At 36.0% G+C, this 17,945-nt stretch overlaps 1 protein-coding gene across 2 annotated transcripts in view; it reads left to right on the top strand.

Moving 5' to 3' along the window:
* arrdc1b (arrestin domain containing 1b) overlaps positions 1-17,945 on the top strand; it is a 42,179-nt gene that overhangs the window by 21,346 nt on the left and 2,888 nt on the right. For both annotated transcript variants that reach the window (XM_077232767.1, XM_077232768.1), the window contains exons 2-7: positions 9,523-9,633; positions 13,998-14,048; positions 14,875-15,029; positions 15,214-15,396; positions 15,513-15,689; positions 16,492-16,966. In XM_077232767.1, coding sequence (XP_077088882.1) covers positions 9,523-9,633; positions 13,998-14,048; positions 14,875-15,029; positions 15,214-15,396; positions 15,513-15,689; positions 16,492-16,966 — 1,152 coding nt within the window. The remainder of the gene's footprint in view (positions 1-9,522; positions 9,634-13,997; positions 14,049-14,874; positions 15,030-15,213; positions 15,397-15,512; positions 15,690-16,491; positions 16,967-17,945) is intronic.

Raw genomic sequence — 17,945 nt, 5'->3', positions numbered from 1 at the left:
GTGCGCGTGCGTGCGTGTTAAAACACTGTGGTATCAAATGTTCACACATATTCTAATTTGTTACACTGTTAATTTGTACAATTAATTTAATTTGTACATTTAAATTTAAGTTATGTATAATAGTTTATTATTTTGATGTCTATATTATTCTATGTATTCCAAGCTTTGGCAATATTGTAATATGTACAGTCATGGCAATAAAGCAATTTTGAATTTGAATTTAGATAGACTAAATGAAGACAGATAGATAGATAGATAGATAGATAGATAGATAGATAGATAGATAGATAGATAGATAGATAGATAGATAGATAGATAGATAGATAGATCGATCGATCGATCGATCAATCTATCTATAGACAGATAGACAGACAGACAGACAGACTAGTTAACGTTAGATAGATTTAATTTTTGTTTAATTTCGTTTGAAATCTAACTAAAATGAAATAATATAAAACTGAAATGTAATGTAAGCAAAAGCTAATAAAACAACAACAAATAAAATTGTAAATTAAATGAAACTGAGAACAGAAAATATAATATAATATAATATATATATATATATATATATATATATATATATATATATATATATATATATATAAATATATTAACAGTATATCAACGATATAACACTTCTGTATCCATTAAATCAGGAAATATATATTAAAAAATACGTTTAAATATCATTTAGGTTTAAATAGAAATGTTTAAAAATAGAAATATATTTTAATGAATGCAAATATTTACATATTACGTCCATGAAGCAATCCTGTGGGATTCTTGTTTTGGATGAGAGTCTCTTTATAAATAAATTGTCTGCAAACCATACTGCTCTCACTTTCATTCCTTACTATGCAGCTGAAGGTCTGACCAATGATGTAAATAGCAGATGTATTATAGTCTCTTGTGCTGTGTGATCTGTGGTGCCAGTGGATTAAATGCTGTAATAGGCTCATAAAAAGTGTCGTGATGGGGTCATGATGGAGGTGACAAGGAAGAGGGAAAGCAAGAGTGTCTAATTGCTCTTGAAGTTTTAATGAGGACATGGGGAGTTGAGTTACCCCGAGCATCAAGGGTGATGGAGTTCCTTAGTCGATGATGAAATGCAAAGTGAGACTGCAGCCTCACTATTCAGTTTGTTGTATCTGCAAATTATTTAATGTTACTTTTTAGTTCAATTCAAGTGAAGTCTAATTGTATAGTGGTTTTCACAATACATATTGTTTCAAAGTTTACAGAAATTTCTTGTTTAAATGTTGCAATCAGGAATTATTCTGTTATCAGTCAGAAATGAATGTCAAATTCAAAAAAGATAATACAAGTTATGTGGTAAAAAACATTGTGTATTCAGTTAAGCCGACATAATGAACATATATTCTGTCATCGTTTATACATTCTCATGTTGTTCAAAATTGCTGATTTTCTTGAAGTATTCTCATTCTTTTCCTTCTATTATGTCTAGTGTGTTGCACTTCTATCATGATTTAGATGGGAAGAAGGCAGAAAGTTTCATCCATCTGTGGTTAGACCTTGTGTCATTGTGAGACGCATAATGTTTTCTATAAAGTCATCCATTGTTTTGTGCGGTGGTGATAGTCAGTGTGTTAGTGGCACACATTCTCTGGTGAAATAAACCAGTTCATTCCTTCCAGCTGTTGGTTGAAACCAAACAATTACGGAGTCTGATCTCAAACAGACATTTGAAGGGTTATATTATATCTTCTGTTGACCACATCAAAACGTCATAGTCACATGATGCTGTCTTCTGTTCGAATGAAACCCTTTTATTGGAATTTTCGTCGCTCAATCAGTTCTATTAATCTCATTAATGGCGCTCTTGGACATTTTAAATCGACATTGTGTTTGCTGTGATGCCATCTTCATTGTGTTTTGGCCTAGGGATCAAGGACTTCTGTATGGATTGTCAAGAGGAAAAACCTGACCTTAGTCAAACACACTGTAGCTCTTTTGTGTATCTCCACTCCAGCTGAACTGTATCCAGCTCAACAGTAAACAAGGAAATATCAGTCTCTCCCCAAACCCAGCTGTCAGTTTCAATGCCAGTGCAGGCGGCCCTTCATGCGTGCTGACTCATTGTTGCATTTCTGTTGTGTCAAAGGGCCAATTCTCTTTGACGAGTCTCAGAATTCATCACTAGTAGGGGTGGGTAATATACTGGTAGACATGATCGGTAGAATCGGTAGAAATTTGTCAACTGGTAGAGATTTTGGACTATCGCTCAACGTCACGTTGCTGTGCTATGCAGTCAAGAAAACGTATCATTTGCATGCGTTTTTAATATTGCGGTTTAAAAACGAGGGATTTTAAGCCATGGAAGTGCAGTAAGCAGCAAAAAGACTAATTTCGCTATATGCGCGCTCTGTCAGAAAGTTTCTCACACATGCACATGAAGCCGCGTGAGAACTGAACTGAGTGCTTTTTTACTTAGGTGTCAAAGTAATTTCTTTGCAAGTAAACAGTAATTTATGTCTTAAATGAACGTAAAAAGCTGAGTAAGAAAACGCACTAGAATATTGGATCCGTGTAGTCGGTCTTAAAGTGACAGCATACATACATATACAAAGAGAAAATCTCTCACTGCTGTTGACTGAATTACTTTAGTAATTTATGTATATTTAATTTGGACAGTGAAGAATATGCAGTGTTTCTTTTTGTACATTTGATTACTTCTTATTTCTTGTGCTTGAAGTTTTTCAGGTAGGTCTATTTCATTTGTCTTTATTCTATTGTAGTTTTTTCCTGTATGCGTGTGATTAGTTTCTTTGCCACAGTTTACTTGTCTTCAGTAAGCTTGAGAGGTTTTTTGCCCTTAGAAATTGTTTTTTTTTTGTGATATTGCAAAATGGTGACAATAATTATGACATTTCAATGGTATCAAACATTTTGAAATCTAAAAACCTTATTTAAAGCAAAAATAACTATATTGTGATATTTATCGTTATCGTGAAATAAAATTACTCATATCGTGATATAATATTTTTTTCATATCGCCCACCCCTATTGGATACAAAGCTGCCAGTTGCTAAAGCATTTTATTTTATTTTATTTATAAAGAACACTCAACGTTTTTACATTTCTGTAAAAAAGTTAAATATTCGTTTTATACTGAAATGTAATCAGTGTTTTAATTTAAAGTCACCATGAAATCAAAATGGACAAATCTAGATTTATTTTTAATGGAATATTGCAGTATTTATTATAAATGATTTATCTCTGCACATCATTTTTTTTTAACATTCATGTGCCTCGTAAACTTTCTTCAAAATAACTTCCCCTCCCTTTTGCAGTGCCATCTCTTCTCCTCTTGATGACATGGCGCAAGGCAGGGACAACCTGTCTCTCTCATGACATCACAGCAATATCAAACCACAATGATCCAACAATCGAATTGGACAAAATCTAGTCCCGCCCTACTTTTTTTCATGTTTGAGAAGCCATTTGGATATATATTGATGTATATATTTATTTTCTTCCCAAAAGGAAAGAAAATATATTCGCAACTTTCATGAGACTTTCATGCCAACTTTAAATTAAGGAAGCAACAATTAAACAGCTGGCTTATAGTATAAGCTTTAATATGTTTCTTAAAGGAGGTTTTATGGTCCAAAACATTGCAGATAATGGCTTTTAGAGCCAGTTACGCAATATCTAAAACTCTTAATTGTGTAATGTCACAAAGACCTCATAAATTTAAGGAAGGGACATTCTCAAGACCTCATAAATTTAAGGAAGGGACATTCTCAAAGGACATGGGCAGCACTGGACAGTATCGTATTCCAAAGAGATAAACCTTTGTGTTAGATCTAATATTTTTAGGAGAATTCTCTTTGTTGGTTTCAATCAGATTAGTGTTTAGAAAAGAGTGTTTTTGAAGAGGTTCACAAATAGGTATGTAGTATTCTTAAGATATAAACTCGCTGATAATCGGTGGGTGCGGAGTTTCTCACAGTCGTCTGCTGACTGGCAGAAGTGTTGCTTACGCTGCATGTGTTAGGAAGCAGGTTCAGCCCACGCTGTCTTCCCATGTGGAAGGGTTGCGTTAAACACAGTGCTTCTCTGACACATGCGCTGAACCATGTAAGCTGCCAAGAGGCCTGGACCAACTCCAGCGTGTCCCCCTGTAGACTCTGAGTCAGATCCCAGCACACAGTGTACAGCTTACAAGAAATATTTAATCCAGAAATGCATTTTCTGTCACCATTTACTCACCCTCATGTTTTCCCAAACTCGTATGAGCTTCTTTCCTCTGTAAAACATGAAAGGTAAAAACATTTTTTTCAATGTTGTGGCTGCTCTTTTCCATGCTGTGGCAATGAATGGGAACTGATGCTTTTTTTGAGCTTCAAAAACAATGCAAAAGCATCATAAGTACAAATATCATAAAAGTGGTCAATAAGCCTTCTTAAGTCATACAATAGATTTAGCTGAGAAGAAGACTTGAAATTTAAGTCAGTATTAACTTCTTGACATCCACTAATAAGATGAATAAAATTCAACGAAAGAATCGCTGTCTGATTCATGAAGAATCAATCAGACAGGTTTTGCTAATCAGATCAACTGATTCATTGAAAAGATCCCATTCATAAGAAAGATTAATTCACAAACTTTCATGCTTTTGCAGAGAATAACGGCTTCAGTTTTGGTTGGTTTCTCGCTTAACGCTATCATATGATAATATAGAGCATAAGTCACATGAGCTACTTTTGTTACACTTTTATAGTGCATTTACATCCTATCTGAAGCTTAAAATCTCCATTGCCAATTCATGTAATACATTCTTCAGAATTTCCCCTTTCATGTTCCACAGAAGATATAGAGGTTCGGAAGGATTTGTCATTTGTGATCATAAAATAAGACAATGTGAAACCTTGTAAAATGTCAGTTGCTGAACTGTTGAATCTAATGGAAGACTGAATACATGACAGAGATGTTGTAATAGTAACAGCACACACAAACCACACACACACACACACGCTACAGTTTCACTCTTTGGCTGTTAGGCTTATTTCCATTTCATGAAAGCTTCATTTCCATCTTGCTCTTTTGTTCGTATGAAGCCATAATGAATCCAGCTGGCCTTACTATGTTGCCAAAGAACTGTTTTCAGTTTAATGGCCATGTTTACTGTCAGCACGACCTTTAACACTTCCGAACAGAATTCAAGTGTCTTACATCCTGTGTTTGGTTGTTACTTCCTGTAATATTTGAGTGTTTCAGTCATGTCTGATACAGTAATGCTTGTTATGGAGTCAATCACTTAGTCTGTGTTTTACAGGGTTCAAAAACGTCAAAACATCTGGCAATGCAATCATATATTATATTATATTTAATTTTTTTGTATTTCCTTATTCTATAATTTCAGATATTATTTCTTTGTTTAAATATGTTAGCTAAAGGTTTTTCATGGTCATGGAACATCTGGAAATAAATTAAAAATGAAATAATATTTTCTAGGTCTGGAAAAAATGTTAAAATAAATTTCTATAATGAATATAATTTTTACATTTTATTTTCTAACATTTATTCTGCTAGAAATAAAATGTGCCATAGTGATGTGTGATTTGTGGATGAATCATTCTTTCAAATTTGTACTTTCAGTGAATCGGACTGGTTCACAAATCTGTCTGATTGAATCATTAGTGAATCAGTCTAAATTTAAATTCTTCATCCTTCACCACACTATAGTGTTTTCATTTTCATTACTGCTTTTTTTAGTATATAGTGGTAAAATATAGTCAGCAAGCATAAAGTTTCCTCATGCCAGAAAAAGTGCCCAGATGGCACACAGCAGATGGCACCAGTGCTTTAATGCCTATTTATTCGTTCATGAATCGTCTGATACTCAGAGGACCCTCTTTCCTTTGGATTTTGTCATCTTATTTGTTCTAGAGATGGAAGGGGCACTCATACCAGTGTGCCAGCAAGGGCACCTGCGCGGTCCAGTGATATGGTACCATCTGCCACCATTGTTTTATGTCTGAGGTGAACTGATGATGCTTTAGCCTGTGCCGGCCACACACAAACAGGCTTTAACATTCCCCAGCAGTGTGTTATGCCTGCCCTGATTTGAACCCCCTTCTGCCTCTGTCTGAAAATGCAAACTGATGTTTTTTCTCTGAGAAAATGAGACCCAGTTGCATTTATGTTGAGTGTAATGTGGCCTCTCTTTCCCTGAGTGGTTTATCTGTCTGTATAGAGTAGCTCTGAGCACTTTGACTTGCATACTAAAAAGTCAGACTGGTTCACAAATCTGTCTGATTGAATCATTAGTGAATCAGTCTAAATTTAAATTCTTCTTCTTCACCACCACAATATAGTGTTTTCATTTTCTTTACTTCTTTTTTTAGCATAAAAAGTAAAAAAGTTACAAAAAGTACCCCCAGATTTTAAAACACCGATATGTTTTGCTAATTTATAAAATCACTGCAAAGTCATTGTTTATATACTGTGTGTGTGTCTGTTTGACCCTATGAAATCAAAATTGGATTTTTGTGGTTTTCAGTTTATGTCCATTAGCTTTCTGGTAAACTGTATGCTAATGTATTTATAATGATTGACAAAACTAGCTTTTAGCAGATATATGCATTTAAAATTAATAATATTTGTCTTCTGGGGGAATGAACTAGATATATTGATGATGACTCTTGTACTCAACGGTGTATGCAAATATTTGTCGAATCGAATGTTGAATAGCCCCTCTAGTACTATAATCTCTCATTGGCTAGCAATAGCATACCGCAAATGGTTCACAATTGTGATGTAAACTAAAAGCTATTGGCTGTTTAATAAAAGGATGAGCCCTTTAATGTGTTCTGCCCCAACTTCATGTTTCAATAAGAAACATGGGGTGGTGATGGCACAATGGATAAGACACATGCCTTTGGTGTGAGAGACCGGGTTCGAATCCACTGTGAGACACCAATGTGTCCCTGAGCAAGACACTTAACCCCTAGTTGCTCCAGAGGCGCGCGACCTCTGACAATATAGCAATTGTAAGTCGCTTTGGATAACAGCGTCAGCTAAATGAATAAATGTAATGTAATGTAAATACACCACAAATGGGAGGAAAAATTATATATTTCAATTCTTTGGGTTCTCTCACAAAACATTTTGCTTTTCCCCCAAGAAACTTTGTGTTTGCTTGCAAAAGAATTTGTGGTCCCTCGCAAAACTTGTGTTTGCTTGCAAAATGTTGTTTCCCCAAGACATTTGCATTCGCTTGCAAAACATTTGTCATGGAAATGAAGTGAGAGAAAGAAATTCAATTTCAAAGCTTCCCCTGAAATAGTTTGTTTTCACGATACTTTTGCAAGAGAACACGATAATTAAAATATGATATTTCCTAGCATCTCATATTTTTTATCATTATCACATTAACATTACAAATTAACTCATTACCATTATCACAATATTCCTGTAGGTTTCCTGTACATGACAGATTTTTTTGCGTATTTCAAATATTGGTTTAGTATTTTCATGTTAAATGATATACAAATCTCTGTCAAGCATATTTTAATTTTTTTTATCTTATTTTTTTATCAAGGACCGTTTTTTATCAATATAAGGACCAAGAGCTATAGTTGTTCCAAAGGCGTAAATGTGGTATTGAGCCAACCCTTCTAAGAAGTGCCACTGACATCTGTTTTGTCCATCTCTCAAATTCCTCTTTATCTCTATTAGTCTTGCTTTGTCTTTTTCCACAGTGTTGCTGTATTGTTCTTTTTTTATTACGAATGCGAAATTTGATGCACCAAGACCGCAGGCTTGTGGAAAACCATGAGGGTTGTTTAAATGTTTTGTGAAGGTTTCTTACTGAGTTTTATGTTGTGACGATGGAGCTGTAATGATGGCGTTTACTCTGCCCTGCTGTTTTGATTCAATCCAATTGAGATCCCCTGGGCTTTACCCATTACATAATCAGATCAGCATGTGGTCACATGGCTTAGTCAGTTTGTCTCTCTTTTCACTCAAATTCAGATTTGAGCGGGCTGTATATTTGTGAGTTGCGTGACAGGGTCATGTAAGGTGTTTATGTTTGTCTGAGTATTCATTTTGACCTAAAAACTTCCCAAAGTCACACAAAATAAACATTAATCTCTACACCGTGTTATACAACAATGGCAAAAGCACCAACACTACAGCCATACAGATGCAAATGCTTTTGTCTGTATCTTGTGGCCTTGTCTTCTAGCCTAATTTCAACCTGAAATTTGGTCTTTAAATTGTCTGACGTTGTTCTGTCTGGGTTTTGTACGTTCAGGTGTCTTTATGTTTCTGGGTACACTGTGTTAAAGCCTGTGTGGAGAGCTTAACATCAAGCAATTATAATGCAAATAAGGATGGCTGTTTCTCCTCGACACAGACAAAGGGCCTTTTCCTTCTGAGTGAATGTTTATTTCGTATGGAATGTCTGTTCCGTGGATCAGTTAAAGTTAGACAGGTTGTTCAATTAAAAAGGAAAAGAATCGTCATTCCTATTCAACATATCTGTGTTGATCTAGCCATCAAGTACTGTAACATAACACTAGATATGTTGGGAAAATCCAAAGTGTTATACGTCATTTACGTCCTTACGTCATTTCTTTTTCTTAAATGGTTTAAAAGAAGTCTTTTTATGAGGGTGTGGAGGAAGTTTTGCCAACAGCAAACAACCTTATCAGAGGTTGAACGGGTGTAGCAAGGTGCGTTAGATATGAATCGGTTTTATGGTTTTCTTTCATAAATAATATTTCCTTAACATGAAACTATTATTTGTATTTATTGTTTGATATTTTTAGGAAAAAAAAACAGAATACTCACGCAGATCATTTAAAATAAATGTGTGCATATATACTTATAAATAAATATATAACATAATATATTAAAATAGTAAATACAATTCTGTCATAATTTATTCACCCTTATGTTGTTCCAAAACCATAAGACTTTTGTTGATAATTGGAACACAAATGAAGATATTTTAATGAAATCTGAGAGCTTTCTGTCCCTCCATTGACACTCTACGCAACAACCATCTTGGTGCTTCAACAGGTTCATAAAGAGATCGTAAAATAAATCCATATGAATTGAGCGGTTTAATCAAAATTTTCTGGAGAGACATGATCACTTTATATGATGAACAGAGGCCTTTTATTCACATATAATAAACATTCATCAACCGCACACATCAGTTGTGGTAAACGGAAGCTCAAGCATGCTTGCGCAAAGTGCGAGAACCAATGAGGTTCCTTTTCCTTTTACACAGCAAGTTTGAGCTTCCGCAAGAACCAATGAGGTTTGTTCTCGTGCTTCAAGCAGGTTCGGTTGAGCTTCTGTTTATGTTTGCTGATCAGTGCTTATACGTGAAATAAAAGCCTAAATTCAGTCTGTTCATCAAATAAAGCGATTGAGTGTTTGTCATGACAATAGCAATGTTGAGCATTGAGCACCCCCCGAAGTAAGCTTAAGTGTTTTGAATGAGATTATCAAAAGTTGAATTGTGTCTCTGGCCTCTTGCAGCAATCAAAGTCAACTGTGTGGGGTCATGTGGCATCTCGTCCAAGCTGAATGATGCATCATGGATGCTTGAGGAGAAGTACTTGAGCAGCATGTTGTCTGTGGCCGATAAAGGTAAGACGACCAACTTCCATTCATCATCTCATTTAATTTCAGCTTTCTTTTTTTCTAGAAATTCAATCATTCTTAATAGTATTAGTCAAAATATTCTTTCTGTGGCTCCAGTCTACAAAAAAACATCCTTCCTCACTTCGAAGGACTTCATTGTTTACCACTTAAATTCATATTGTTTGATCAACTGCTTGAGTCTGAAAGGTTTCCTGTTCTGAGTACGTGTCATTCTGATTGCTTCCTGTCTGTCTGAATGTGTCAAGTATCACATAACCCTTTAAGTATGTTAGATTTGAGTTATCCCTTTAAACAGGAAACCTTTTGTTTGTTTTCTTCGAACAGTCCGCATGATAATTATAACCGATCTGTTGGCATAGAGATAATGTTTAAAGAGCATGTTTAATTCTGATAAAACTGATTCTTTCAGGTGAATGTGTAGCTTTAGGAAATGTCTGTACTTAAGAGGATACATTTGCTGTTGCCAGATGAAGCCTGCGATCTAGTTTACAGCCATTTTTGGTCCCTACTACCTGAGAGATATCAGTGAAATGGATGTCTTGGAAAAAAATATGTTGTGACTGTGACAGCCTTAGGCTTGGTCAACACTCAAAAAAAATGAAACGTCTGTGTCAATCATTAAGCTTTAAGACTGCTCTCTGCTAGTGATTTAAGTTTGGGACTATCTGTGATGGGGGGACTGCATGGAAACAACACTTTATTATTGCTAAAAAGTAATGGCTGGTGTTTTCAATCTCCTGAATACAAATATTTTTGTTACAATATGTGACAAGTTCCAAGCTTTCTGTCTGCATTGAGCTTGAAATTGCTGTGCAACATGACAAGATCACTGCCAATCAGAAGATGGTTGATGCTTTGGACCAATAAGATGGGTGGGGTTACCCAGCAGAACGCCACAAAAATGCAACAGTGCCTTCCCTCTTTTACAGCTGACTTGGTTTCGAAAGTATTTTTCCCATAGGGGAAAGCAATGAACCAAACCAACCAGCTATAAGTTGAATCGCAACATTACAAACTTATAAAGCAGAAAAGTATTTAAAAATCAGGCAAAAAGACGAATTTACAAATTTAAGGAGGGAAAGAACTACAATCCTATGAAGCATTGCAAATGACAGAATCATTGGTAATGTAGTTTTTCATCAGGAATTCAGCTGGTAAACTGAAATACACACCCTGAAAAAATTTATATAGATGTATAAACGTATAGTATACACCAATAGGTCAAGTAAAGTATTGGTGAAATGTAAATAGTTTATGCAAAATATTTGTTTTTCCCTTCATTAAAATAAAATAATGATAAATGTTCCACTGCAACCAGAAATACAATTTACTCAAAGCCACAAGTCTAAAGAGCTTGTGTTTCAAGGTTGAGGATGATATAACAAAAAAATAGGTTGCTGTAAAGTTTTTTCTCTGACTAGAAAATTATTGCCCCTCCCCCCCCAAAAAAAACAATAAATATACCATTATTATATATATATTATAAATATACCATTTATAGCATATACCATTGATTTACAACATTGTTACAGCCCAGAAGTAGGTCTGTCTTTAACTGTTTATAAATTATTGTAAAAAAAAAATAATAATAATAATAATAAAAAATATATATATATTTTCCTATGGAGAACATGAATAGTATTTTTATTTCTTGAACCCGACTGTTATTCTCTCCACTTCTTTCTACAGTATCTCTCTGTCTCTCACCCCTGTGTTCAGGTCACACAGAGTCATTATGTTCTCCCGTGAGGTGAAGTGTGCTTTTGGTTTATGTGTCCTGGCAGGCCTTTTCCTATCTGAGTGCTTGTTAGTTCACATGCTTAAGCTTGTCGTACGAGTCTACGACCCTTTTCCAGGAGACCTTTTAGCAGCCCGGCTGTCTGAATCAGCAGCGAGGACAGATGTGCTGGGTAACAGTGCTCATCTTACCCCACAGACCAACAGAGATAAAAGAGATGCTGAATGTCTCTGATGCTGGCTGCCAGGAACTAATTCTGTCTGCCCATTGAGGGTTCGAATTCTTCTCTTCATTGCTCAGTAACAGAAACTCTGATGGTCAGGGCGGTGGAGGTGGATTGAGATGCTTTTACTTCTCTGAGAATTGAATATTGGGTGTTTTAATGTTGTAAATGATATAGTTGGATGAGTTTCATAGCTTTTCAGCAAAGACACAAGAGAACTGACTCATTGGCAAGGCACGGTATGATTTTGACTAAATTAAAGGGATAGTGCACCCAAAAATGAAAATTCCAAACCATTTACTCACATCCATGTCATTCCATATCTGTATGACTTTCTTTCTACTGTGAAACACAAATTTAGAAAAATAGTCAGTGTTGTTTCAAACCAAACTGACTTTCATTGTATGGATAAAAACTGTCCAAACATTCTTCAAAATTACTTTTTGTGTTCGTAAATGTCATACAGGATTAGAACGACATGAGGGTGAGTCAGTGGTTCAGAATTTTCATTTTTGGGTGCACTATCCCTTTAAATTGACCGTTGAAGGGGTTGCAATCATCTCCCGTTCCTCCTTTTCAGTGTCCCGTTCCTCCTTTTCAGCACTTTATGAAAGAGCTCCAGCGGGAACACATGTCCTTGTGTGACCTCTTGCTGCTGACAACATGTAGATCTGTATCTATGTATTTCTATTAACTATTTGAAGGAAAATGCTGAACACGTGATGGTGACGTCTCTTCACACGTTCCACTTGTCATGAACATTCTTGGCTTATTTGGGACAATTATAATGTATGTGTCATAATCATTACCCATTAATTAAATGGAATTTAAATGGAATGTCATATTGCTCATGTGATATTCTGTCGCCTGAACAGGTTTCGTTTCTAGAAATAGATGGCATTGTGTTTATCAATGCAGTACCTGTTTGACATTCACAACAGTAAACTGATAACTGTCAAACATAAACCTGACAACGCATTAAAACTGTTGTATGAACTGATTTGAAATAATTGAGGTCAAAACATAGACATGGAGTTTGCCATGTCTATGTGTGTTTTGTTCCTAATTTATATAAATTCATTTATATTTGAAATACACTGCAAGCAACTTTGGTTAAAGTGTCTGCTAAATGTCATTTTTTAGTACAGTAAATGAGGTATATAAGCTGTTAGCTTAGCTAGTGTTGCCTTTGTCAACCCTAGGTCCTGAAGTAATGCCTCTTTTGAGCACTTTCTTCCTTACAAACTCTGCAAGTATTGTTCAAACAGACAGTTGATCCTTTATGTCTGCTCTCTGAGCTGCTTGTGTCAGTGAATTTCCCATCATTTTCTCTAAGAGGCCTTTTCCTGTCGGGGACTGCGACTTATAAACAAGAACAGATTTATACAGTAATGATGGCTGGTGTAAACTTAACTCGTTTTCTCCTCACGCATTAATTCAAGTAAACTTTTTTCAAATCAGACAACACCCTTGCAATGTGATTTTACTGCCAAATATGAATGATTAGATAAACAAGCACAGGCACGCTGTAGTTCATGCACATTCACACGCAAAAAAAAAAAAAAGGTGAAGGTGTGTACATTTGCAGTGCTTTATTCAAGTTACAATTTATATATATATATATATATATATATATATATATATATATATATATATATACACACGCTGTGGATGCAAATCTTTTCAGTTCTGTGAATAATCTCTGAGGTTGTGGAAATCCCCAGGTAAAAAGCACAGAAGAAGGCATTGTTACAACTGTCAGTATGCTTATCTACCCAGATAGGCTGTCCTATTTGAGTCATTCTGACTTACAAGACCTCCACCTCCATAATACACTGTTTTCTCATGATAGTGAAGTACTTAAAGGAGAACTCCGGGCAATTTTTAAGTTAATCTTGATCGTTATACCTTTGTGAGTACTGTCTATAGAAAAAAAAAAACGAACCGGATTGGTGATTGCAACACGGAGCTGTTCCAGCAAATGCCCAGAGCTCCCACTCAGCTAAAACGGCAGTTATGGGGGCATATACATAAAGAGTGTCTTTGTGCCTCTTAACAGACACAAAATGGAATTAAAATGTCTGTCCAACATGAACAGGGCCCTTACATGTGAACAAGATGCGTTTTGCAACTTAGCCATTGTTTAAATTCACCTAAATAGTGTTTTAGACGGCTAGCTGTAGTCTCGCGCTGAAGTCCCGTGGGAACTCCTTTTAACGACATCTGCTTTGCTTATATGATTTTTAGTTGATATTATTCGAAATTAGATATACACTTTCAGTAGCACTTTCATTGATATCATTATCAAACAGTAATGCTTGATATTAACAGATAGAAAGGTCACAAAACTATATTATAATTGACATACATTTGTCTCTGCCATTACAGGTATTCTGTCAGCTGGTGAGCACAGCTTTCCTTTTCAGTTTCCCATTCCAGGTAATTCTCTTTCATTTTTTCATTTTAAAGAGCATTTTCATTCAGAGAAACTTAATGATTGCCATTAAATGAGGATAATGTGTGCAATATACGGAGAATAGTCAGGTGTGTTAAAGTTCTGAGTGCCTCTGAGGCGTGATGAGAGGCTGGAAGAAGGGTTTAATTTTAACCTTCACTGTAAAAATTCTTCCTGTTATGGGCCTGCCCCTTCCCGCACAAACACATGCCCCATAATGAGTAATTAAGGTGAGGCATGATAGCAACATTCCTGGCTTCTTAATGAGTCTGCAGCTGCGCCCTCTGCTGACAGATTGTATGAACAAGGATCTGATCAAAACAGGGGCTTTCCAACCCATTAATCAGGAATGCATTTGGTATAAAACATGCAAATACAAAAATCGATAAATAGAGATAACTCTATTTAATATCTATTATTTATTCATCTGTCAGAGCATCTGAGCCTTCAGCTTATGTTTTGCTTCTAAAACAGCTTTAGAACGACAGCACTTAGAGTTGTATTGATTAATTTTATTGATTTGTGAGCTCTAACATCATCCTGTCATTATTCAGCATTCTGGTCTTTTTGTCAGAGACATGATTATTTTATAAGGTGGCTTGAAAAGGAAAGCTTTTGACAAGTCCAAAATAACTTCGGTAACACTTACTTTTACAGTGTCCTTGTTGCACGTTACACGTTACAAAGAAATAACAGGAAATAATTACATGCTGCTAACCCAATCCTAACTCTAACCGTATAGTAGTACATGTTGTCAATTAAAGTTGCTTAGTACTTAAATGTATAATTAAGTTCTTATGTCCATTGTAGCATCCGTTCCAACCTCGTTCGAAGGCCCGTTTGGGAAGATTTTGTACAAAATTAGGGCTTTTATTGACACTCCACGTTTCTCAAAGGACTACAAGACCCAGCGACCCTTCTACCTTCTCAATGTGCTCAACCTCAATGATTTGCCAGACATAGAGGTGAGACTTCACCAACATTTATTGATTAGCTATGCCGCCAATAAAATAAGGTATTATGAAAATAATATATACACACACATATTTTACTATATAATATCACATTACCTTGGCACAAACTTTTTTTTTTTTTATCTTTTTTTTTTTTATCTTGCTTACCAATTCCTGTCTTCCCTTGTTTTCCCAGCAACCCAGCTGTGCTGTAACAACAAAAAAGTTTACCTACCTACTGGTAAAGACAGGCACGGTCATGCTGAAGGCTTGCAGTGATCTGAGAGGATACACTCCTGGACAGATTATTAAATTATCTACTGAAATCCATAACAAGTCTGGTAAAGACACCGGCTATGTGATGGCCAGCCTTATTCAGGTGAGAAAAATAATAATACAAAAATACCACATTTTCCCAGAATTGTGGTTGATGATTTAATATAATGTAAAATTGTCAGATAATGGCACTTATTATTACTGTGTATGTCTGTGCAGAGAGTTTCATATAAGACAAAGCGCCCAGTGTTTGATCTACGGCCCATAGCAGAGGTCGAGGGTGCCGGGGTAAAGGCTGGCAAACATGCAGAGTGGAGAGAACAGATCATCGTCCCTCCTCTTCCTCAATCAGGCCTTACTGGCTGCAGCCTCATTGACACGGAGTATTTTATCCAGGTATGGGACAGGACATCTTAACCTTAGCTCTACATGGAGAAAAAACCTTCATCTTCATCATTTGCTCACCTTCATGTGACTCCAAACTTTCTCCTTTTGTTGAACTGTTTGATTCCTGAATGAATCATTCAGAGCAGTTTTGTGAACCGCATTAACTGATTCATTGAAAAGTTCTGGCTTTGTGGGTTTATTTCGAAAACTGAATTAGTCTGTTTTGTGAATGAATCATTCAGAGCACTTTTGTGACCTGGAGCAACCAATTCATAGAAAAGATTTGACTCACTTAGATGATTTTTGACTAACCAAATCAGTCTGATTCATGAACTAATCATTCAGATAAATTTTGTCAGTGGATAAAAAAAAAATGTGGCTCAGCAAGCTCATTACGAGAACCCAATCAGTCTTATTCATTAAAGAATAGAGTAGTTTTGTGAACCAGATCAACTGATTAATTAAAAAGTTCTGACACAGTGAGTTGAATTCAAGAACTGAATCAGTATAATTTATGAATCTTTTATTCAGAGTTGTTTTATAGCCTGAATCAGACAAATCAGTCTGATTCATGAAGAAATCATTCAAATCAATTTTTTCATTGTAACAAATGATTCTTCATAAAGATATGACTCAAAATAAGGATTTGTGCACAAACACGACATTTATTTCTCTCGTGAATGTGTGATTTTCATTTTTGCGTGAACTATTGCTTTAGTATATTTTTAGATTGCACTGCTGTAGTCTTTCAATTTCAGATTCATCATAGCTTAATATCATGAAGTGAGTCTAAGAAATTGTCTTCTCGCAGGTTTCCTTAAAATCTCCTGAGGCTGTGGTCACGTTACCCATATACATTGGGAACATTGCTGTCAACTTGACTCCCTCCATTCCGCACCCCATTGCTCACGGCGCTCCGATGCCTGCCATGCCGAGCCTCAGGCCTGCATCCGTAGTCCCCAGCGCACCTCCTGTAGAGGACAACCTGGAGGGTGAGCTGGGTGCTGGAGGAGTAGACAGCGAGGAGATCCCCACCAAGAGTCATTCTCAGCAGGACCATTCCGGCATGCCTCTCTCCGTGTACCCCGGTGCTTTCGGTCACGCGTCTGGTCCGGTCCCGCCACAGAGCCAGCAGCACGTCCAATCATCAGACGGCTCTGCGCCTGTGTTCTGTTTGTCCACAGGGGCCACCATACCTTTCTTTACAGATGGTAATTCAACGCCAGTGCCCACTTCCTGCCCCCTCATCCTGCCCCCTGAATACAGCACCTGGGAATACCCACATGGTGAGTGATTCTTGAGAAGGTCATTACCCTCGTTCTGTAAAAAGTCTCACAGGAATCCCATTTTTTTACTAGTTGACTTGTCAAAGTTTATCTTATGTAAATGAGTAGTATTTGTTACTAACTCTATACTTAATCTAGTTGCGCAAAAGGAAAAGCTTACTGTAGCTAGTAATGTAGGTCACAAGGCCTTCGTAATGTGAAGTCGCAAAAAAATGTGGTTTTCATTGATCTAATAAGCAGCAATCAGATTTGGAAACAGGTAGCAGTGAAAAGCAGAGTATGTCAGTCTATCTGGTTACTGTTGATGTTTCAAACGTATTTTTACCCGGGTTATTATAGTTAAAAGCATAAAAAAACCTTTGTCACTTGAAATAAAATACATTTGAATCTGTATCTGCCGATAAACTTTGAAGCTGATAAAGGTAATAAACAAATACAACAAAAACAACATTCAAATATGTAAATAATACATATCTAGGAACTGTATCCAGTTATTTTTGCATTGAAACACTTGCATCCAAGTAACAGCGAGACACACATACTTTGGATCAGTTTCGTGTACAGTAAAAGTAAATCTAAAATATGAGCTAGTTGTTGTAATTCAAACGCTCTGCTGTTTTATTCCAAATGTTACTTCTAGTCGGAGCCTCGGAGGCTTCTGTTAATATTTAGTTTATATATGTGGTTTCAGTTCAACTAAGGTTAATGTTGCAACCCTCAAATATGTAAGAATGTGCAACAAGCTGTCACTTGTCTAGATGTGTAGAGCAAGCACAAGTGAAATATAAACTAGTCTACACTGGCCCAAAATATAGTTGCAGAACTGATCGGTGTTGGGTAAAGTATTCTAAAAAAATCATTAATTACTAGATACTAATTACATTTTCAACAGTGTAATTAGATTGCTGTACTAATTACTCTCTCTAAAAAGTATTGCATTGCTTATTATTAATTACTTTCTAAATCCCATACCAACCTC

This window comes from Siphateles boraxobius, unplaced genomic scaffold, assembly GCF_051911475.1.
Source record: "Siphateles boraxobius isolate OS27281-9 unplaced genomic scaffold, OSU_SipBor_1 18, whole genome shotgun sequence".
Taxonomy (NCBI): domain Eukaryota; kingdom Metazoa; phylum Chordata; class Actinopteri; order Cypriniformes; family Leuciscidae; genus Siphateles; species Siphateles boraxobius.
Note: the sequence above shows the minus strand (reverse complement) of the source record. Positions and strands in the feature narration are given on the sequence as shown.